The following is a 24,685-nucleotide window of genomic DNA, read 5'->3' as shown; positions in this document are numbered from 1 at the left end:
ATGGTCTATTGTCTATTAGACGAACGGGTAGTGCCTTGTCTTAGTATTTGTGTTTTTGAGTTAGGATTCTGGTATTAATCCAAGTTATAATAATTGTATTTAGTTCTGGAATAATAGTTAGACAACTATTTAGAGTTATACTTCTCAAGTATCGTATATGCGTATTTCCTTCCCAAGGATGGGGGTATTTATACATGTGTGTTCTTATAATTCCAAAAATATATTATTAAGTCTCACTTAAATAAATATATTTTAATTCGTTTACCTAGAATGTTCCATCTCCAAAATATACATATTTTTCCCAAAAATATTATATTTACTTCATACAATTCCCAAAATATATATATTTTTCCCAAAATATTATATTTTATTCCATACAATTTCCAAAATACATATATTTTTCCCAAAAATTTTATATTTTATTTCACACAATTTCCCCAAAATAATACTTTGTCAAAATACACCATTAAGAGTATTTTCCGAAAACACACGCGTTACATTTTAGAGTTCGTGTTGTAAAAACAATACCGATGTAACTTAAATATTTATTGTGAAGGCGTTGGTATTATTTTGGAGTCTTTACTTCTCAGTGTATTCGGGTTACTACTCTAAAAATAATATATATAGTTCACAGAATAATCATAAACTCACACAAGCGTTTTATTATGAAATATATATTCTCAATATATATTTAACAAGTTTCGTTTATGAAAATCCACCTCCGACACTTGGTTATTTTGTAATAAAAATCATGGCCAAATTTATTTGGAAAAACAAGTTAAAAATATATTCATAACACTTGTTGTAAAAATATTTTCCAAGTGTTATATTTCTAGAAAAATTTCGCCAGAGTTTCCTCTGTAACTGGAGGTGGCCACGCTTACAAGCGTATCATTTTCTTTTAACAACTCAATCAATCAATTTTCAACCATCAATATGCAATATTCAAATATCAGACTAGTAAAAAATAAGCATAAATCGCAAACACATGAACTTGTAAGTTGTGTAAAAATTATGTAGTAACCTTCCAACATTTTTAGTAGATCTTTCTATCTTTAAAAATAAAATTAGTTTCTTGAAAACTTTATTTTTAAAGAATATGCAATTTTACAACTTTCTTAGTCAAAAACTACGAAACTATTTCTTTGCTAAATCCTTTTGTCACACAAGTTTTTACACACTTGTTTGTTCACAAAAATGCTTTTAGTTCATGAAAGATTCGGCTTTTAAACATGATTTGCATCTTACACTTGGTTCTTCGAAAGTACCACTTGTAGATCTTTAGATCTACTAGTTTAAAACTCTATTTTACAAGAAAAATCACTTTTACACAAGTTCATGTCTATGTTGTGGAAAGATTCGTCATCTTGCAACTTTCACACTTAACATATCACTAGTTCATGTTCCATGAACATGATCTAGCGTGGTTAGATGACGATCCGTTCCACTACTAGCAACCAACAACATAAAATAATCATAACAAAACAAGATTCACAAGTTTTACACCATTAGTTTCTTTTTATCCATCAAGTTCATCATTCTAGCAAGACTTTAAGTTTTGATCTTTAGTGTTCTTGACTTTTGTCCGTTAAATCTCTTATTAACCACTTTAAACATGAACAAGAAAGTGTTTAGAAGCACTTACTACTAGCTCAAGGCTAGGGAAGAATCAAAGCGAAAACAAGGTGGATAAAAGCAACGTAGTGAGGTTCTTGAGATTCCGAAGGCACCGGGTCTCCTCGTATGTGACCTTTCACCTTTGTATGTAAGTGGTTTAGCAAGATCGAACTTGAATGATGATGGGATGATGGATGTGGTGTTCGGCCAATCCAAAGGAGAGGGAAAGGAAGAGAGCTATTTTGTGTGGTGGTGTTTATGAGAGTGAATGTGATCTTATGGCCATATATATAAACCATATATGAGTATTATCCATGGTGTATTGTGTAGCCAAGATATTAGACAACCAAAATAAAATATTCAAAAATTGTGGAGTGTGTCCCACATGAGGGAACCGATCGGTCAAGGGGGGGGGAGGGTTTATGGTTTGATTTCAATTGATTAGTTAGTGTCTAGTTAAACTTAGTTAGGGATTAAAGTTAGTTATTAGTGTGTTATGTAATATATCGGGTGTTAGGGTGTTCGGGGACCCTAACTAGCTCAGAAAAGGAAAAACAATGTCATTGACAATATTTTTATGTTCTGGGTAAAGTTTGGTTGTTCAGTCGGATATTGATCCGTTACAGTGCTAAATAAGCATTTAAAGTGTCTTTATTATTATTTTTAGTGACACAATGAATTCCCGACACTTTGGTAGTTAACTTAAGTGCTGAATTTTTGTAATAAAGTGCAAGATTTTGTAATTAGAGCATGTTTTAGGCACATCCGGTCACTATAACTATCACCTAGTGACGCAGTTCTACAATCCTCACCTCCCTACACTCCCTACTAGTGTAGTGAACTATTCCCGGCTCATACTGGCCTTAGAGACAGTGTCTGTCTGGTGCTGGCTATGTCAGCACGTTTACTGGGTTATCCGTTCATTGTGCTACTGTGCTATTGTGCATCAAGTTCGTCACTATAGTTTGTATGTAAATAATGGAGTGACAGTAATAAAGTATGATGCAGGAACATGTATGTATCAGAAATCAAGAAGCAGTTTAATCATAATGGCAAGCAAGCACGGTAATTAAGCATTAATTAAATATTAATTACCTTGTACGGACACCTGTTTTGGTGAGGGTTGTCACAGAAACAACCCCGCTCATGATTTTTAAACGGCTATAACTTTTTCATACGTTAATATTTTTATTTCAAAAAATTACACCTTATTAATGAGCATTTCATTCTCTTTAATTCGAGCAACCTATTGTTATAACTTTTTCGTACGTGATTTTAATCTTGTACAAAACCCAACATCTGGTTAATGATTCATGAAGCGACAAACACATAAAAGATATTCAGTTATCAATGAACTATAATCCAAATATTAATAATTGTTTCTTTTTGTTATAAATTAATAGTTTAATGGTAACCAAGTATGTAATTATTATCCATGTTTTCACTCCAAAACATGTAAAACCCAAAAATATATACAAATCCTAAGTATTTTTCCAACATGTTGATTAGGGTTCTTCACTCATAATTGATACAAACTATTGGAAACTAAAATATAAGTAATCCATAAAAATCATTACCAAAACCAAAATCGAGTCCATTATAACACATAAAAAGCCAACAAATTATTGACTATTAGATATGTTTGAGATGGAGATGAAAGTAAATCTTGTGCTGAAGAAAAGCCAACAAATTATTGACTATTAGATATGCTTGAGATGGAGATGAAGGTAAATCTTGTGCTGAAGATGAATGTTAACGTTATGGCTCATGGTGGAGATGGTGTGATGATGAGGTATTCAAAGATGAGTAAGGAGGTGGTGATTGATAGCGTTGTTCAGGGGCAGACTTATATAGAGTGGGTCGGGTCCCAGGCCACAATGTTTTTAAAAAATTGTAATAGAATCGGTAACTAATTTTCTGAAGGACTCCATAAAAATAATAAGATGGATACCATAACAACAAGATGAAAGCTGGTGGAGTGGAATTTCAAGGTGTATGTTACTAACCAAGACCCTAGTTTGAGTCTAGAAAGACACGTTTTTTGATTTTTGATTATTCATTCTGTTTAAATGTAAGTTGATAATTCAACGTTTTAAACAAAATAAACATTCAACATAGAGCAGACCTATTTTTTAGTTTTGTAACTTTAGTTTTGTTAATTTATTCTTTTTGTTGTTTTAGTGTTTTTTTTACTATGAATTTTCATGTAGAAATCAGATTAACAAGTAATAATCATATGAATGATTCTTGCTTTTTCTTGCCATTGTTCCAGTGAAAAATGTAATTAGACAATTTTAAAAGATAAAACTTATAGAGAATTACTTTAAAAATTTGTAACTAGACATTTTTAAAAAATGAAACTCGTAGAGAATAACTTTAAAAACTTGTAAGTTTTGTTTTCATTTTGAATGACATCGTATTTTTATTGTGTGTTTTCTAATAAGTAATGATTATATATTGTTGTTATGTTCCTCGTCTCGTCCGCCCCGACCCAACCCGAAAACCTAATGTATGGCTATGAATAATATGAATACCAAAAAAAGTGGACCCCAGTGAAAAAAATTCCTGGGTCCGCCACTAGCGTTGTTGGTAGAGGCCGGTAGAAGGACAAACAAATTTGAAAATAGTTCATCACAATACATATATGTTTTTTATGAGTATTTGTGTTTCGATTTTGATGGTTTTAGATTACATCATCAGCCAACCTATTGTTATGTTTTCAATCTCTATTATCAAATACCACATTGTTATAATACTTTGATTTCATGGTTTAAGTTTATTTTATGAGAGTTTCAAATAAATAAATGTTGGAGTTGGTTCCGGTACAAACCATACCATATTTATCCTACAAACCGTAAGAACAGATCCTAGCACTTAAAAAAAGTTAAATTAGCACATACTAAAACAATACATATATAAAAATAGCACTTTTAAATTTTATTAGCACATGAAAATTAATCAAGATAATTTATTTTAGCACATATGTGAAATGATATCAACATTTTTCTTTATCAACATATTGAAAACAAAAGGAAGATTCAAATAAAGAATTAATTACTTGTTAGCATAATTATAAAGAATTCAAGATAATTGATATTATTTGAGTTATCATTTTACCATTTCTCTATAATTGATTAGATGTTACATGTCAATTTTTAAATGGTTCTTATAGTTTATATATGAAATGTGATTTGTATTTATACTCCAATAATTTTTTACATGGTTAGGGTAACTCAAACTTCAAGGAAGATGAATATTGAATGGTAAGAGAAAATGATTTATTATCATGTTTTTTCAGTTTTTGAAAGGCTTTTTGCATTGAAGAAAGTTTTTATGAGGATCGTTAGTGGCAACGTGCTAAATGGGTTATCTTTTGTGAGTAGCAGGTTGAATCTAATATGAATTTGAAATTATACACAAATTTGAACAGTTAGAATTCTTTAGATTCATGTCATATTTTTGTGTCATTTTAGAAATTCATACCCCTAACAAGTATTAACTATTCTTGATGACTTTGACCATGTCATCTTTCTACTCACTTTAATAATTAAAAAAAAAAAAAAATAGAGTAAACAATTTAAGCCGGGTTTGAAATCGTTCAATATGATTTTGATTCTTTTTTTAATTTCATGGAGATATTGAGCTAGCTTATTTCGAGTTTCATATTTAAATCTTAAGATTGGCTGGTTTGTAATCTTTCAAGTTTAAGTTTAACTTAGACTTAACACACTTATTACATTTGTTATTGAATATATTATGATACTTACACATATATAATATTTATTACATAAGAAAATTTTTTATTACAGTTATGAAAATAATATTTCGTAAGCCTAATCAAGATACATGAAGCTTGAATTTTAGCACATTTAGCAACGAATTTTAGTTAGGCAACTCGGTATGAGGGGGCGTCCTCGGGCCTTTGTGACACCCATCCTCCAATCTCCATTTCCTTAGGGGACTAGGGGTGGTTTACTAGTGATAGAATCTATCACTTCCACTATCCAATCAAGTTATGCCATGTGCACAACCAATATTCTATCACTAGTGATAGAAATGTAGGGGGGGTGGTATCACTAGTGATGGGATTCCAATGTACAAGTATTAATACCCAATGTACAAGTAATACACATTCATTTGATCAAACTTCAACGCATGATGTGTTTAACGTGTTTTCTTATTCACGCGTGATGGTGGTGACCGGCGGCCGTGTATAACGGCGTTGTCAAGTTCATCACGGAACTTTTTGCTCCCACCCCGGGTCCTCTTAGGGTGGAGGGTATCATTCAATCATTTTCGGGTGTTTGGGTTATCGTCTATCCAATAATATCATGCCATGTCAAGTACCTATTACACTCCCCTTTTGCACTCACCTGAAAGTGATTCAAACAACTGGGATAGTGGTAAAAAAATTTTTTTTTAAAAATTATGATTGGTTGAAAGGGGTTAGACCCACCATTCACCCCCTCTCTCCCACCTCTTCTTCACCGAATCAGTGACTATACACCGAATTAGCAAGTACCCACTCACCGAAATGTTGCCGGCGATCAATCATCGTGCGGCAAACCCAGTCCCCGATCACACTCCCCGCAATCCTACCGTCCCCCCTTAGATCCATCATCTTTGCCTCATCCTCACACCCATCCTATGTGATGAAACATTCTTTGAAGACTACTCTCCTCCCATATCAAGTAGCCTTATCCCATCCTCACACCTATACTACGTGACGGAACATTCTTTGAAGACTACCCTCCACCCGTATCGAGTAACATTATAAGTTTTAATTCGAACTCATTTATTTTTGAGTGGGTGCTACTTTCTACACGATCATAGCTTTTACTGTCCGTTCTTCCTCGATTCCTGTTATAAAAACTGCCAGTTATCTTTTGAAAAACCTTTTCCACATTTATAAACTACTATACTAGACTTTTCCTTGAACTTTCAAGAAACATTAATCAATAGTGCAATGCCACGTGGAAACAGAAATAAACACCAATAAAATAAGCTAATCGTCAACCAAAGCAAAGATTTAATATTCCCAAACACAGAACAATGCTTTACGACTTATACCTTAAGCATCAGAATGAATACGTTATTTGACATCACCAAAGCTTTTGAAAAGTGTCTGTCGTCCACCTACAATATAAATACCACCTTATACTTGATCCTAAATATCACTTGCAATAACCTCAATGGCTCTTCTTAGGCTTACACCCCTGTGTTTGCTTGTACACTTGTGTTGTTTTGTGCTATTTGTGAGCTCAGTTTTGGGTGCAAAAGCTAGACATTTTGAATGGGAAATCGAGTACATGTATGGTGCACCCGATTGCCTGGAAAACGTGGTGATGGGCATCAACGGTCAGTTCCCTGGCCCGACCATCAAGGCGCGGGCCGGGGATACTGTTGTTGTCCATCTTACAAACAAACTTCATACGGAAGGAGTTGTTATTCATTGGCATGGAATCAGACAGGTTAAAACTTTCATCCATTCAGTGATCCAAATTTGCCATTCAAAAAAACACTGTTCATCCATCTACAATTTCGATCTCTTTCATATCCTTAATTAATTAATTATTCAGTTTCTAATGCTTTCCTTGATATATATATATTAGCTTGGAACACCATGGGCTGATGGAACAGCATCCATATCACAATGTGCCATAAACCCTGGAGAAACATTTGTCTATAGGTTCAAGGTTGATAAGGTTCGTTTTTTGCATCTCTTTATAAGTCGTTTTGTAGTCGCAGCTGATATAGCGCCACCCCCCTCCATAGCGCTGTACGGCGCCGGCGAACACCGCCTCGGGGGGCGATATATCCCGGTTGATGTCTGACTCGCAAAAACTATAGTGGGGTGAACAATATGCCTCTCTCACACACACACACACATATATATATATATATAACTCCATATTTACCTAATCCCTCACTATACAACACACATGTTACATAAATATAACCCCCATATTTCACTTTTGTCATTTGTCACGTAACCCTCATAAAAGGGGTTATATGGTGTTACCACTGGCCTAACGAGTTAAATAAAAAGGTAAAAATAATAGTCATATGTTCTAATAATTATAACCTTTTAAATCATTTTAGCTTGAAAATTGGCTTAGTAGTCTAATTTCCGCCTATAACTATTTATAGATATTTTTTTGAATTGTTTTGTAACGACACACAATGAATTTTAAGCTATTATATTGAACCTAAATGGTCGAGTGAGTGCAGGCAGGTACATACTTTTACCATGGACACTATGGGATGCAAAGATCTGCAGGATTATATGGATTATTAATAGTAGACGTTGAAGAAGGGAAGAAAGAACTCTTCCAATACGATGGCGAGTTCAACCTGTTGTTAAGTGACTGGTGGCACAAAGGTGTTCACGAACAAGAGGTTGATCTATCCGCTAATCCTATGCGTTGGATTGGCGAACCTCAGGTACGCGTTATATATGACCTTTTACATATATAGGGAGCCGCTAGAATGAAAACCACCCCGAGTTGTAAGAACCGCGAGAACTACACCCCACGGGTGGGCGTTCACCATGATTTTTTTTTACAACTAGATGTGTGTATTATAAACACAGCCGTAAAAAAAAAATTTAAACGCCGCGGCCGAGGGGGTAGTTTTTTACACCACAAGTTTGGTGAAAAAAAAAGAAAAAAGAAAAAAAATTAAAAACACCAAACTTGTGGTGTAAAAAACTACCCCCTCGGCCGCGGCGTTTAAAATTCTTTTTTACGGCTGTGTTTATAATACAAACATCTAGTTGTAAAAAAAATCATGGTGAACGCCCACCCGTAGGGTGTAGTTCTCGCGGTTCTTACAACTCGAGGTGGTTCTCATTCTAGCAGCCCTCTACATATATAATTCACAAGTATCTATTATATGTTATTATTTTATAATCATATTAGTTATATTTTTCGTTTGCATATATTCTTTTGTTTTCTTCCAAAGCAACCACCTTTAAGTTGATGTGAATGAAGATACCCAACATGAAAGGGTGGCATTTGATATATATAGGATGGATGGATGGATGGACAAGTAAATATTTGTATGAATCACATAAATGAATATTTAGATATAAGATAGTTATATATTTTTATATAAAACACCAAACTAGAACATGACACCTTAAGTAATCCTTAAAACAAAAAAAAAAACTCACTTTTGTTCTTGGTCGGATTTTGTCCTTGGTCGTGTAATATTTCACGTAAAAGTGCAAAATAAGTAGGTAAGGAGAAGTCCTAAAAAGCGTGATTTTCGTTTTTTCATATGTGTCAACTTTTGATTGGATAAACTTTTATAAAAAGTTATCCGTCAAATGGTAAAATGGTTAACTATTTTGAAACTTAGTTAAAAGTCATTTAAGTAAATTATTGGATCAACGTGGGGATTTTATGTATAAAGCAAAGTTATATCAAACAGTTTAATATTTAAAACGATAATGCTTTTTGATAAAGCAATATAAAGTTTTAATAAGATGATGTTGATGATATTTAATTTGGAAAACTGACTTGAAATAACGATAAGACAGAAGGCCTGGCTGCATGCTTGTTGTATTCTTTTTTCGTATCGCTTTTTGTGTATCATATAAGGAAAAAGCAGAAGCAACATGGATTACATGTCGGAATGGTCAAACAAGTATATAAGTTATTATTTATTTAACAATAATTTAAGTTCAAAATTAATATTTAAAGAATTTGTTTAATAAACGATGTATTATTTGCAGTTTCCATTTGTAAATTATGAACACAAATACACTCTATATATCTATGCATCAATCTTAGTCCAAACAGGATTTAAATTAAGTAAAAATCATGTAACTCAAACATGACCCCTATAACATGTATTTTACTGGGTCAACGGTAAACGATCCCTAAACGTGTTGACGGGTTAAATATATAAATTACATAGTATCTTTATAAATTAAACAGGTTAAAAGGTCAACTCAAACAAACATGTTTAATTAAACATGTTGGCCCAAACAAATTAGACACGATAATAAAGAAACTTGATTCTTTTCACGTTCTGTATCATGTCGTATCAGGAAATTGTCACATAGTATATATGTGCATGCAGCATGCGTACCTACATGTGATGTGTCGTCATCTATAGGATTAAAAGATTATTAAACGTGTTAGATTAAATAAATGTTAATGGCGCATAAAGTAAAATTTTCATATGTGTATACTTAAATTAAATGCCTTTAACAATGATATGATTTGTGTATTGTAGAGTTTGTTGATAAATGGAAGAGGGCAATACAATTGTTCATTAGCAGCGGCGCATAATAGCAAGGGGTCGGGTCTACCCGGGTGCAAGTTTAGGGGAAACGAAGGGTGCGCACCAAACATACTACATGTGATGCCAAACAAGACATATAGGCTGAGAGTGGCCAGCACCACTGCTTTAGCTTCACTCAACCTTGCCATTGGGGTAGGTACCTTCATAAATTATTTATTATTTTAGAGGTTATTCTAAACACTATCTCACGCCTTCACTTTCTTTCGAATCTCTCTTTATTCCTTCAACCACATCATTAAATAATCCATTTTTTAAACCTCACTCGTACTGTATAAATATATACACATGTTCTGCTTCTTTATAGTAGGGATGAGCAAATGATACCCGGTATTGGTATTGAATTTACCGAACCAGGTACATTTTCGGTACCGATTTTTGACATTTTCGGTACCGGTCCGGTTCGTTACCGGTATTTACCGGTTTTTACCCTATCGGTACCGAACTTTTGGTGATTTTCGGTAATCACCAAAAGTTCGATACCGGTATTAACCGGGTATATTCGGTACCTGTACCTACTTTTGGGGATTTTCGGTACCGGTACCGGTTCGGTACCGAGCTCATCCCTACTTTATAGCATATATATATAAACCTGTATATATATATATGATTCATTTCCTACAAAAACCCTTTCAAGTTGTAAGGATCACAAGAACTCCTGCTTTACCGTATGAGTTTTTAAACCGAATTTTGCACACATGTAGATTAACACATAACTAAGACATTTAAGATAAAAAAATTGTGAGACTTACATTTATTCGACACGTAAATTTCATTTACACTTGTGTAAATGACTGCCAGTAGCCCTAGAACGTTAGGACACTGTAAATTTTTTTACACCCACGTAAGAAGTCACATACGATTTTTTTTTTTTTTTGGACATTCAAAAAAAAAAAAAAAAAAAGATTTTCGTCAAAAAAAATTCAAATATCCTTTGGATTATAAAGTTCTCAAGTTCTTACAACTCAAGTTAGTTCTCATTTTCACCCTTCCCTATATATACACACACATACACATATAACACATGCATATACACATCAGTTGTTGACTTGTTTCATCTTTTTAAATCTTTCTCGCACCATTTACATATGTTCTATGTTATTATATATACGTATGGACGTATTGTAACACCCCAACCCGGAAGGGCTGACGTGTCACAATAACGGTAACATAAACAAAAGTCATAATTCCATTTATTTATTTGATAAGGATACAACCACACGACCATAAAAATTAAGATTATTATACAAGCGGAGACAGTTGTCTTAATTAACTAACATCTTCAGATTTATTCCTAGACTTTATTCTTCTCTCTTTTCCCCTCCCAAAGTAACCTGTGGACCTATATATACAAAAAGTTTACGGAATGAGCCGAATGCTCAATACGGAATTTTAGGCTCAAATAACAAATAATGCTTTATATGAAATCTTATCCGGATGGAACTTTATGCGAAAATGATACGATGCAAGAACATATAATCATATCTTACGGATGTACCCATGAGCAAACTTAAAACGCGACAATACACAGGTAGCTACTCCTGTATAGTTATCACATGAGATGGCGAATTGGCATACCCGTTATCCACCTCCTTATACTTAAATCCTAGGATCGATCCATACGCCTCCTAATAGCCTTATGTACCACACTTGTACTTAAGAGACGCCGTGAACTGATCTCTCCGTCACGGATGGAGCACATGATGTTGATGCCACAACAACATGCTCGTGGGACACTCCACGAGAAGCGATACTCAGGGTATCAGAGTACAAATGGTCTTATTCACATAACTTATAAAACTTATTTTAATAACAAAACGGAACATATATTGGAACATGCGATAATGAGTATAACAACATAATACTATCGCATGACATGAAAGTTAAATTAAATGATTAGGATAGGAATAGAATGGACTGTCAAATGAATCGATAATCAAAGACGTGAGGAGTTTTTAAAAGATATAGTAACTTAGTGGTTTATAACAATTTGAATATGAAGCAATAAAGAGCGGGGTAAGGATCCGTACCTTAATAACTTTAAAGTGAAGCTACCTTGTGCTAATATTTTAGATTTATATGGGCAGAGTTTCGACTACTGATTAATCTTTTCACCTAATAACATGCACACAAACTAGGTTAGTAACTTAATACAGCATTTACGTCAATTCACGAGATCAAACCCTCACAACTATTATCAAGTGCAATACTTAATAATTCAATCGGATTCACAACGAATAACAGAGCATAGTCCGAATTCGAACAGCACTCAAATAATCAAGTTGAAATCACGACGAATAATCAAAGTAGAAGCTCAATTTGAGCAGCACTCAGACAATCGTTGGATAGTTATAATCGATCGGACGTTGAATCGTAATAGCGATCGAGTTATTACCCTGATTGCGGCAGCGTTTCGAGGGGTGTGTGTGTTTGGGTAGTGGAAGAAGTATAACTCGACGTCAATTGAGAATTTGAGCGTTGTTTTTGTGCACAGAAGCAAGTCCCAATGATCTGCTATTTATACTCGATTTTGCTCCTGCTTACGGACCGTAAGCCTAAGCCCTTACGGTCCGTAAGGGACACCTATACTTCTTTGGCTTGCCCTGCACGGGACTAGCTTTGATTGGTCGGAAGTTTGGTCCAATTATATTTAGACAACGTTTTAAGTAGATAATCGTCAACTAAGGTTTACCCCCCTTGAGTTTTAGGGGTCCTGATCCTGATTCTGATTGCTCCGAAATTTTCAGGGGTTGTGCAGAATTACTTGGGTGTCTTAATTAGGGTTTTCTAGTGGTCTATTATTCTTTTTATTTCTAGAATAATGATTTTAAATTTATGGGCATTACAACTATTACCCCCTTAAAAGAAATTTCGTCCTCGAAATTTTTCAAATAAGAATATAACCTATCGCATAAGTAACAGAAACGAAATTTCCTAGCAGAGTTACTAACTTATATAACCAGAATCTCCTAACCACACATGTGTATTTGAAATTCATAACTAAAGTCATGACTATACTTGTCAATTACCTTATATATGTGCCCTAATGGTCCTTCTATAACGTATCTTAATAAAATATCTTACGGTACGAAAAGTTTTCAGATACTTAGAGTGGTTAGATATGCTTAGTCATGGCTAAAATATATTCACATAAGGTAAAGCATAAATGACCGTAAACAGAAACAAATGAACATATATCAAAGAGCAAGATTTACCGTTACTTGACTAAAATTCTATTGCGAGAATAGATTAGGGTATAGAGAACGAATTGATTCTTCTGATTCCCATGTTGCTTCGTGTTCAGAGTGATTTTTCCAAAGGACTTTAACAAACGGAATTACTTTCCTACGCAAAACCCTTTCTTGTCGATCTAAGATGGCTTCTGGTTCCTCTTCGTAGGACAAATTTTCGTGAATTGTAAGTAACCGATAACTAATGACATGGAGTGGATGATAATTATATCCTCTTAAAGAGGATACATGAAAAACGTTATGAACGTGAGAGAGTTGAGGCGGTAAAGCTAGTCGATATGAAACTTCCCCAATTCTTTCAAGGATTTCAAACGGACCGATGAAACGGGGACTAAGTTTCCCTTTAATTCCAAATCTACGAACGCCACGCCAAGATGATACCTTTAAGAATACGTGGTCACCAATTTTAAATTCGAGGGGTCGCCTATCTTGATCTGCATAGCTCTTTTGTCTACTCTGAGCTTCTTTCAGTTTTTCTCGGGCCATAGTGACTTTTTCATTTGTAATCTGAACTAATTCTGGTCCTTCAAGGATCTTTTCTCCGACTTCATCCCAGTATAATGGTGCGCGACATTTCCGACCGTACAAAAGTTCAAAAGGTGCCATGCCAATACTTGCTTGCCAACTATTGTTGTAAGCGAACTCAACAAGACATAGATATTCATCCCAGTTTCCAGACCATTCAAGTGCGCATGCTCGGAGCATGTCTTCCAAGGTCTGAATCGTGCGTTCTGACTGCCCATCTGTTTGTGGATGGAAAGCCGTACTAAACTTTAGTCGTGTCCCCCAAGCTGCCTGAAAACCTTTCCAAAATCGTGAGGTGAAACGTGGGTCTCTATCGGAAACAATGGAAGATGGTGTGCCATGGAGTCGAATAATTTCTTGAAGAAATATTTCGGATAACTTATTAACCGAAAATCCTTGTTGAATTGGTAGAAAATGTGCTGACTTTGATAATCTATCGACAACAACCCATACAACATCATTCTTCTTGAATGTCTTAGGTAAAGCAGTAACAAAATCCATTGTGATCTCATCCTACTTCCATATGGGAATATCCAATGGCTGCAACAGACCGCTTGCTCGTTTGTGTTCAATTTTCACTTGTTGGCAAGTGAGGCATTTACTTACGTATCGAGCAACGTCTTCCTTCATGCCATTCCACCAGAAGTTCTATCTTAAATCTCTATACATCTTGGTAGATCCTGGGTGAATCGAAAATGGTGAGCTGTGAGCTTCGGCTAACAATGACTCACGAAGGGTGGAGTCATCGGGTACACAAAGTCTTTTGCCGCACCAAATCACCCCCTGATGGTCTATACTAAATTCAGATTGCTTACCCACCTCGAGATTTTGCACAATTGCCCAAAGTTCTCCATCTTGCTTTTGTGCATCTTTGATCCGGGATATGAGGTCAGGTTCAATCTGCATTCTAGCTAGATATCCATCAGATTTACTAACCTGAAGCCAAATGTTCATCCTTTCAAGATCCCTCCTAATATGAGGTTGAATTTGTAGGCAAGATATAGTCCCGGAATTCTTTCGACTTAATGCGTCAGCTACAACATTGGCTTTGCCTGGATGGTATTGAATATTTACGTCATAATCTTTTAAAAGTTCTAACCACCTTCTTTGCCTCATATTTAGCTCCTTCTGCGTAAATATATACTTGAGGCTCTTGTGGTCGGTAAAGATGTCACAACTTTCACCATACAGATAGTGTCGCCAAATCTTAAGTGCAAAGACGACTACGGCTAGTTCTAAATCATGTGTAGGATAGTTAACTTCATAAGGCTTCAATTGACGGGAGGCATAAGCGATAACCTTCCCATGTTGCATTAGCACACAACCTAATCCTTTCTTTGAGGCATCACTGTAGACTTGGTAACCTCCTGATCCAGAAGGGAGAGCGAGTATCGGAGAGGATACGAGTCGTTTCTTTAATTCTTCAAAGCTTTTCTCTTGTTCCTCATTCCATGAGTACTTCACCCCTTTCCTTAGGAGTTTTGTGAGTGGTAAAGCAATTACCGAGAATCTTTCAACAAATCTTCGGTAATAGCCAGCAAGACCCAAGAAACTTCGTATTTCGGTAACAGAAGTGGGTCTTGGCCATTTTGTAATAGCTTCAACCTTTGTTGGGTCTACCATAATTCCCTCTGCTGATATGACATGACCTAGAAATGACACTTGGCTAAGTCAAAAGTCACATTTGGAAAACTTCGCGTACAACTTTTCATGCCGCAAGGTTCCAAGTACTACATGTAGATGTGCTTCATGCTCTTCGCGACTCTTAGAATACACCAGAATGTCATCGATAAAGACAATAACGAATTTTTCTAGGAATTGGTGAAATACGCGATTCATCAAATCCATGAAGACTGCGGGTGCATTAGTTAGCCCAAAGGGCATAACCAAAAATTCGTAATGACCATATCCAGTACGAAAAGCGGTCTTGGGAATATCATCATTCTTGACCTTTAGCTGATGGTACCCAGACCTCAGGTCGATTTTTGAGAAGAACTGAGCCCCCTGAAGTTGATCAAAGAGATCATCAATGCGAGGTAGAGGATACTGATTACGAATAGTAATCTTGTTCAGCTCTCGGTAGTCAATACATAAACGCATACTACCGTCTTTCTTCTTCACAAATAAGACCGGAGCACCCCAAGGTGAAACACTGGGTCTTATGAATCCTAGATCTAACAATTCTTGCAATTGTTCCTTCAACTCCTTCAGTTCCATCGGGGCCATACGGTATGGAGCTTTAGAAATAGGTTCGGCACCAGGGATCAAGTCGATGGTGAATTCTAACTGACGGTCGAGTGGTAATCCCGGGAGTTCATCCGGATATACATCAGGATATTCACGAACAACGGAGTGGCTATCGATACTCTTAATACTAGCAGAAGTATCCTTAATCGATGCTAGGAATCCAGCACAGCCGTTTGATATGGATTTTCGAGCCTTAAGCGCAGAGATAATTTTAAGAGATCTATGAGCTTGAGTTCCCTGATATATAATATCAGGATGATGAAGATCACCGAAAATAACACGGCGAGAATGACAATCTATAGTTACGTGGTGTCGAGATAACCAATCTATTCCTAGAATAACATCAAAGTCACACATATGTATTGGAAATAGGTCTGCCTTACACACAATAGATTCAATACAGATCGGACAATCTTTATATACGTAAGTGATTACGGATGAAGTTCCTATGGGAGTGGAAATGGTTAAAGTATGATCTAAGAGAGTTGGTCTTATCGGAAGATACTTAGTAAACGAGTGGGATACTAAAGAATGGGTCGCTCCTGTATCGAATAACACATAGATACTACGTTCACCAATCTGAAGGGTTCCAGACACAGTACCTGGAATATTAGCAGCGTCAGTAGCAGAAAGTGCGAAAACTCTTCCTCCAACATTGGGTTGATTATTCTTCTTAGTATCTTTCTTAGGACATTCCTTGATCATGTGTCCAGTTTGGCCACATCTAAAGCATGCTCCTGTACTTCGGTGACATACGCCCTGATGTCTTTTACCACAAGTATTACATAGAGGATATGTAATTTGATTCGGGTTTACTTGTTGATTCAGTGGTTGAGCTCTAATAGGTTCTGCATATAACTGAATCTGGTTTTGAGCAGGCCTCGGGTTTTGAAATCTAGGTTGCCATGGACGTGCTTGATTTCCAAAGTTTTGATTTCCTTGCGCTTTACGATCTTGATGCTGTGGCATAGTGGATGATTGGCCGATTTCTTGCTTAAATTGGCCTTCCCTATTTCTCTTCTTATTATCCCCAGTTCGAGATAGGAATTCTTTTCCTTCGAATTCAAAAGTTTTGATTGCATCAGCAACTTCGGTGATATCCTTAAATTTCACGTACATGATCGATTTCCGAATTCGATCATTAACTGCCCACTTGCATTTTTCTGCCTAGACTTCTGCTGATCCTGCAACATCTCCTACAATACTAGCCAACCTTGAAAATCGAGTAATGAACTCAGAGGCTGGTTCATCACTCCGCTGTCGAATTACTGCATACTCCCTGATATAAGCTTCTTTATCAGCGGTCGAAAAATACTTGTCGTAAAAGATATTACGAAAGTCGACCCATGAAAGATTAGCGTCAAAATCATCCCCTCCTTTGACTTGCTTATATCCTTCCCACCAAGTTTGTGCGTCATCTTCCAATTTGTAGGTAGCCAGTCTAACTTTGTATTGCTCCGGAACTCCAAGAACTCCGAAGATCTTTTCAACATGAGCTATCCAGTTTCTTGCTTCGACTGGATTAGTAGCGTGACTAAAGGATTTCGGCTTTTGTTTTTGGAATTTACTAATCCATATGTCTATACTACAAGTAATATTGTTAGTGGTATTCTCACGAGTTTCACCACGAGAGGTTGGATTAGTGTTAGTGCGTTCTGGATGACGAGTTTGTTGAATAACGGCCTCAGCTGTTTGGGCAACAAGGTTTGGAAGCAACCCAGCAACAGCCTGGTTGATAGCATTAATTATGTTTGGATCAACTGGAGTCTCATTCGAAGAAGTGTTGTTACGTTCATGGTTAGTACGAGTATTCCTACGTGGCGGACGACGAGGAGGCATCTATAAGAATAGACATAGGAGTTAAACCAAATAAGAGATCAAGTTGAATCCTATCATAGATATCTACCCATTCCTCACAGGTCTTAATTACTATCTTCAAGTTTTCTACAGGAAAGAGCCTTTGCTCTGATACCATAGCTGTAACACCCCAACCCGGAAGGGCTGACGTGTCACAATAACGGTAACATAAACAAAAGTCATAATTCCATTTATTTATTTGATAAGGATACAACCACACGACCATAAAAATTAAGATTATTATACAAGCGGAGACAGTTGTCTTAATTAACTAACATCTTCAGATTTATTCCTAGACTTTATTCTTCTCTCTTTTCCCCTCCCAAAGTAACCTGTGGACCTATATATACAAAAAGTTTACGGAATGAGCCGAATGCTCAATACGGAATTTTAGGCTCAAATAACAAATAATGCTTTATATGAAATCTTATCCGGATGGAACTTTATGCGAAAATGATACGATGCAAGAACATATAATCATATCTTATGGATGTACCCATGAGCAAACTTAAAACGCGACAATACACAGGTAGCTACTCCTGTATAGTTATCACATGAGATGGCGAATTGGCATACCCGTTATCCACCTCCTTATACTTAAATCCTAGGATCGATCCATACGCCTCCTAATAGCCTTATGTACCACACTTGTACTTAAGAGACGCCGTGAACTGATCTCTCCGTCACGGATGGAGCACATGATGTTGATGCCACAACAACATGCTCGTGGGACACTCCACGAGAAGCGATACTCAGGGTATCAGAGTACAAATGGTCTTATTCACATAACTTATAAAACTTATTTTCATAACAAAACGGAACATATATTGGAACATGCGATAATGAGTATAACAACATAATACTATCGCATGACATGAAAGTTAAATTAAATGATTAGGATAGGAATCGAATGGACTGTCAAATGAATCGATAATCAAAGACGTGAGGAGTTTTTAAAAGATATAGTAACTTAGTGGTTTATAACAATTTGAATATGAAGCAATAAAGAGTGGGGTAAGGATCCGTACCTTAATAACTTTAAAGTGAAGCTACCTTGTGCTAATATTTTAGATTTATATGGGCAGAGTTTCGACTACTGATTAATCTTTTCACCTAATAACATGCACACAAACTAGGTTAGTAACTTAATACAGCATTTACGTCAATTCACGAGATCAAACCCTCACAACTATTATCAAGTGCAATACTTAATAATTCAATCGGATTCACAACGAATAACAGAGCATAGTCCGAATTCGAACAGCACTCAAATATTCAAGTTGAAATCACAACGAATAATCAAAGTAGAAGCTCAATTTGAGCAGCACTCAGACAATCGTTGGATAGTTATAATCGATCGGACGTTGAATCGTAATAGCGATCGAGTTATTACCCTGATTGCGGCAGCGTTTCGAGGTGTGTGTGTGTTTGGGTAGTGGAAGAAGTATAACTCGACGTCAATTGAGAATTTGAGCGTTGTTTTTGTGCACAGAAGCATGTCCCAATGCTCTGCTATTTATACTCGATTTTGCTCCTGCTTACGGACCGTAAGCCTAAGCCCTTACGGTCCGTAAGGGACACCTATACTTCTTTGGCTTGCCCTGCACGGGACTAGCTTTGATTGGTCGGAAGTTTGGTCCAATTATATTTAGACAACGTTTTAAGTAGATAATCATCAACTAAGGTTTACCCCCCTTGAGTTTTAGGGGTCCTGATCCTGATTCTGATTGCTCTGAAATTTTCAGGGGTTGTGCAGAATTACTTGGGTGTCTTAATTAGGGTTTTCTAGTGGTCTATTATTCTTTTTGTTTCTAGAATAATAATTTTAAATTTATGGGCATTACACGTATAACATATGGTCCATTTTTTTTTAATATGTCACTTGCATAGTATACAAATGCACCATGTTCTTATCGTATATACATACGAACATATAGCATATGCAAATGCACATCAGTCATTTTACTTTTTTCAAATCTCTCTCAGTCACACTCTATACATATGCCATACGCATATGTTATACACCCATATACATGTGTAACGTGTTATTCGTCTGTAATCTATATACGTTTGTTACACATATCAAATCAAATCAAATCAAATCAAATCACACCAATAAAGGTATAAGTATACATGGGTACATTAAATCAAATTCTTATTTTATTGTTCATTTTTTATTACAAATCACAGTAATAGAGGTATGATAAGTATACACGGGTACATTAAACCAAAATCTTATTTTATTGTCCATTTTTTTTTATTATTTTCATTTTACACTTCCAATTTATAAAAATGTAACCAGCTTAATTATTTTTGTTTCGTCAAATTTAAGCGAGAAGTGATTAAATGTTGCTTTATTTTTAAGTAATATTTAGATTACTACTTATTAATAAGTTTTTTTATAAATAGAAAAATCAAAGCATGAACAGTCAAACCAACTAAAGTGACATGTTTAAATTCTTATATCTCTTAGTAATAAATGGTCGGTGCACTTACTTTACCTCCATAATCTACTCGTGTACATACATTGATTGTGACATGAGATTATGATGTTTGTGACTATCTACACATACATCACTACCAAATGAGTATTGCTACGGAGACTTTTTTTCCTTAGTTTTAAGACGGAAAAAATTCCATAGTTATTTTATGTTTTATAAAATTTCAGGGTTTTTATTTAACGACCAACAAATTTTCCAAATGGGCTACTAAAGAAATTCATCACATCTACACAAAAAGTCAGTGTTAATTTTGTAATGGACAAAATCCGGTAATTAATTTTTCGTTGGGCGAAATCTTGTCGTTTTTGCTGTGACAAATGAGTCCATCATTAACCTACACTAATTTTACAACGGGTAATTAAATTTTGTCGTAAATTTAACCGTAAATAAAAAAATATTAGATTTTCTTAAATAATCATTAATTTTGTATAAAAATAATTTAATTTTTTGGCAAATTGTAAATAAATAATCCCACCTAACTCAATTTGGCCGATAATAATCCCAAGTCAGTTATTGGCCGATAATAATCCGAACTGGTCAATTTTTTTTTATAAAATAGTCCGCCGTTAAAATAGCTTAACGGAGTTAAGCTTTTTTCCAAATTACAAACCGATGCTTTAGGGTTTTTGATCAGAACGAGGATACGAGTCGATTGATGTAAAACTTACCTCTAAATACTGTCCCAACCCGCGAAAACGGTGTTTCAATTCGGGTGTTTAAACTTCCAATTAACAAAAATCAAGCCAGTTCGAGCACAATTTCGAGGTAAGTTTTACATCAATCGACTCGTATCCTCGTTCTGATCAAAAGCCCTAAAACATCGGTTTGTAATTCGGAAAAAAACTTAACTCCGTTAAGCTATTTTAACGGCGGACTATTTTACAAAAAAAAAATTGACCAGTTCGGATTATTATCTGCCAATAACTGACTTGGTATTATTATTGGCCAAATTGAGTTAGGTGGGATTATTTATTTCCAATTCGCCTAATTTTTTTCTTATATAAATGTGGTGCCCTCTATAAAAGGTCTAGATTTTTTATTACAAGTAATTTATAAGTATTGTTTGAACACTTTCTTTCTATGTACAAATTTTGTTTATTTTGGTTAAGTTGATTATTTATTATTTATTTTTGCTTGTTTATGTGTTAAGTTTATTATTTATTACTTATTTTTGCTTGTTTATGTTAATTATTCTTCTATGAAAGGTGTATTATTTTTTTTTAAAGTTGATTATTTATTATTTATTTTTGCTTGTTTATGTTAATTATTGTTCTATTAAAGGTGTATTTTTATTTTTATTTTAAAATTTTTTATTTTTTTATTATTTTTTTTTTGTAAGAAAACTCATATTTCAGACCAGACCCCAAATTTGGCCCATTCATATTTGACCCAACCCAAGTTTTGCATCCCTTTCAAATCTTAAATAGACATAAACATAATCCATCATGGTAATGAAAATAGTCATATTTGGTTAGAATATAGTGATTATTGGTCAAACATATCAACAATTAATCAAACATTTGGATACCGTTGGGTCAAGGCGATCCTATTAATGTTGTAAATCATTCATTACATAAAGAAACTAGATGGTAATATTTTTTCTTTTTGTGTTTTTACAGAACCACAAAATGTTGATGGTAGAAGCTGATGGAAACTACCTTGAACCTTTTTGGGTAAACGACTTTGACATATACTCTGGTGAATCATACTCGGTTGTATTTCGCACCGACCAAAATCCAGCTAATAACTACTGGATCTCGGTCGGTGTGAGAGGAAGACAACCAAGAACACCTCAAGCCTTAGCCATATTACACTACCAAACCACAACTGCCTCAAAACTTCCCACACTTGCTCCACCGGAGACTCCTCTTTGGAATGACTACGCGCGTAGCAAGTCATTCTCTAACAAAATCCGAGCCCTTTCGGGGTCACCAACGCCTCCACGCATCAACCATCGTCGAATCTTCCTACTCAACACCCAAAACCGCATTGATGGTTATACCAAATGGGCCATCAACAATGTGTCATTGACCCTTCCCCCAACGCCTTACTTGGGAGCGATCAAACATGGTTTTAGCAACGCCTTTGACCAAAAAAGCCCACCCGATACGTACCTAAACACATATGATATAATGAAGCCGCCATCAAATCCCAACTCGACCTATGGGAATGGTGTTTACATGCTAAAGTTCAACACTACTATTGATGTGATACTACAAAATGCCAATGCACTAAATGCAAATGTGAGTGAGATACACCCATGGCACCTTCATGGTCATGACTTTTGGGTGTTGGGGTATGGAGAAGGCAAGTTTTCCAAGAAAGATATAGGGAAGTTTAACTTGAAAAACCCGCCATTACGTAATACTGCGGTTATATTTCCTTACGGGTGGACCGCGTTAAGATTTGTCACGGATAATCCGGGTGTGTGGGCATTTCATTGTCACATAGAGCCTCATTTGCATATGGGCATGGGTGTGGTGTTTGCAGAAGGGGTTCATCTTGTGGGGAACATACCAAATGAGGCTCTTTCTTGTGGTTTGACAGGAAAGATGTTAATGAGCAAGCCTCACAACTAAAAGGGAGGGTACTTAATTTGTTAACTATTTTTAAGTAATTATGATTCATGTAAGCTCCTTAAACTTGGAGGGGTTGTTTGTTATTTTGTAGTATTTATGTGAGATGTCATTAAGATATTTGTTAAATTAAAATCTCCAGTATCTTTTATACAAAGTTATGGTGTGACCACCATTAGGATGTTTTGGTGGGACTTGCTACTTAGTGGTGATTAGTTGATAAAAAGAGACAATAAAAGATGGTAGTGGGTAGTATTATTATTGTAATGAAAGAGGATTGAAGTATCCTCTAAATGTATAATCATCATTCCTTTTGATATAAAATTTATCATAATTTTCTATAGATATACTATCTTTTATCTTGGATATTATTAACGTGTTATTTTTGTATTTTTCTGTTACAACTATACCTATTTTTTCAAACTCATCGTTTTAAACAAAAATTGCACCTTCCAATTCAACTTTTGTCCTATGAGTTAATTAATTGATACAAATAATAACAATATACCTATTTCACGGTTCTTTAAGAGACGAAAAACGTTTAGGGTTTATATAGCCACATGAGAATAATGGTTTTAATAACAAAATAAGTTTTAGTAGAACCAATACATGTTGACATGAATAATAAAAGAAAATTATCTTAAACTTGGACCTTCTTACAAATAGACATTTATTATATTACTAGTTTATAACCTCGTGTGTTACACGGTTTAACGAATAAAATAAAACGATGATATAATAATATTTCCATTATAAAGAAAACCACATATTGTTTGAATATCTAAAAACTAGATATTTAGCATTCACGGACAATATAATATGTAGGTACACATTATAGTCTACAAATCTCTCAAAACTTCTTTATACACGACTTTGTAGTTTTGTTTGTAATTTGACCATCCTTATCAAGTATCAATAGCTTGAGTCCATGTCTACTTTTTAATCTTGATAATGCCATGTATAGTTGGCCATATGTAATTGTATTAGAAACAATACAACCTTACACAACGACTGTCCTTGACTTTATTAATAGTCATGGCAAAACAAATAGCAAGAGAAAACTGTCTTCTTTGAAATTTAAACGGATCCTTTTGTCTGACGATATTAATCGAGATCTAGGGATAAACGTTCGAGTACCAATATTACTTCCAGATAAGATTTGTGCTTCCACAACGCGATCGCGCAATGATAAGACCTGTAGCCGACTTCCATTGCATAAACCATTTTTTTATCAATATTTCTTAGTAACATCATTACTGGAACACCGACATTTAGTACTAATCCATGGTTTGGCAAGCCTGAAAGTTTAAGCCCATTTAGGACACCAGGTGAGTATAGACTTGCATCAAAATTATTATTATGAAGATACTCTGACTCCGCAAGAAACTTTGCAATGAACAGTCCTTCAATGGATTGTCAAGATATTTGTACTTTGACGAATCTTTAACGATACTTAATTTTTTAAGAATCAAACAGTCCTTCTCCACAAGAAACTTTGCAAATCGTTTATACCATTTTTCAACTACGCTTGCTGGCATTTTGTTTCCCTATATATATATATGTATATATATGTAAAACTCGATAGGATCTCTCAATGATATCAAGAATAACTTGTGTAAGTGCGGAAACCAAACACAAGTGGATTCAAGAAAACAGTAAAATAAACAAACGCAATAATCTAAACAAAATACTCTTGCATTCACCTTGAACGATGACTGATACAAGATTACCGAAACCAAGATCTCGAGTGGCCTGTCACAGTTTCTATGCAAAACCAACAACCCTTAAACTATTACTAAGG

The 24,685-nt window shown here is 35.1% G+C and overlaps 1 protein-coding gene across 1 annotated transcript; it reads left to right on the top strand.

The window, feature by feature from the left end:
- Positions 1 to 6,780: 6,780 nt before the first annotated feature.
- LOC110890477 (L-ascorbate oxidase) lies at positions 6,781 to 23,041 on the top strand. The gene is made up of 5 exons (XM_022138088.2): positions 6,781 to 7,088; positions 7,230 to 7,322; positions 7,849 to 8,061; positions 9,862 to 10,062; positions 21,928 to 23,041. The coding sequence occupies exons 1-5, from the start codon at positions 6,810 to 6,812 to the stop codon at positions 22,885 to 22,887; spliced, it is 1,746 nt and encodes a 581-aa protein (XP_021993780.1). The 5' UTR covers positions 6,781 to 6,809; the 3' UTR covers positions 22,888 to 23,041.
- Positions 23,042 to 24,685: the final 1,644 nt, after the last annotated feature.

This window comes from Helianthus annuus, chromosome 11 (assembly GCF_002127325.2).
Source record: "Helianthus annuus cultivar XRQ/B chromosome 11, HanXRQr2.0-SUNRISE, whole genome shotgun sequence".
NCBI classification, from domain to species: Eukaryota; Viridiplantae; Streptophyta; class Magnoliopsida; order Asterales; family Asteraceae; genus Helianthus; species Helianthus annuus.
Note: the sequence above shows the minus strand (reverse complement) of the source record. Positions and strands in the feature narration are given on the sequence as shown.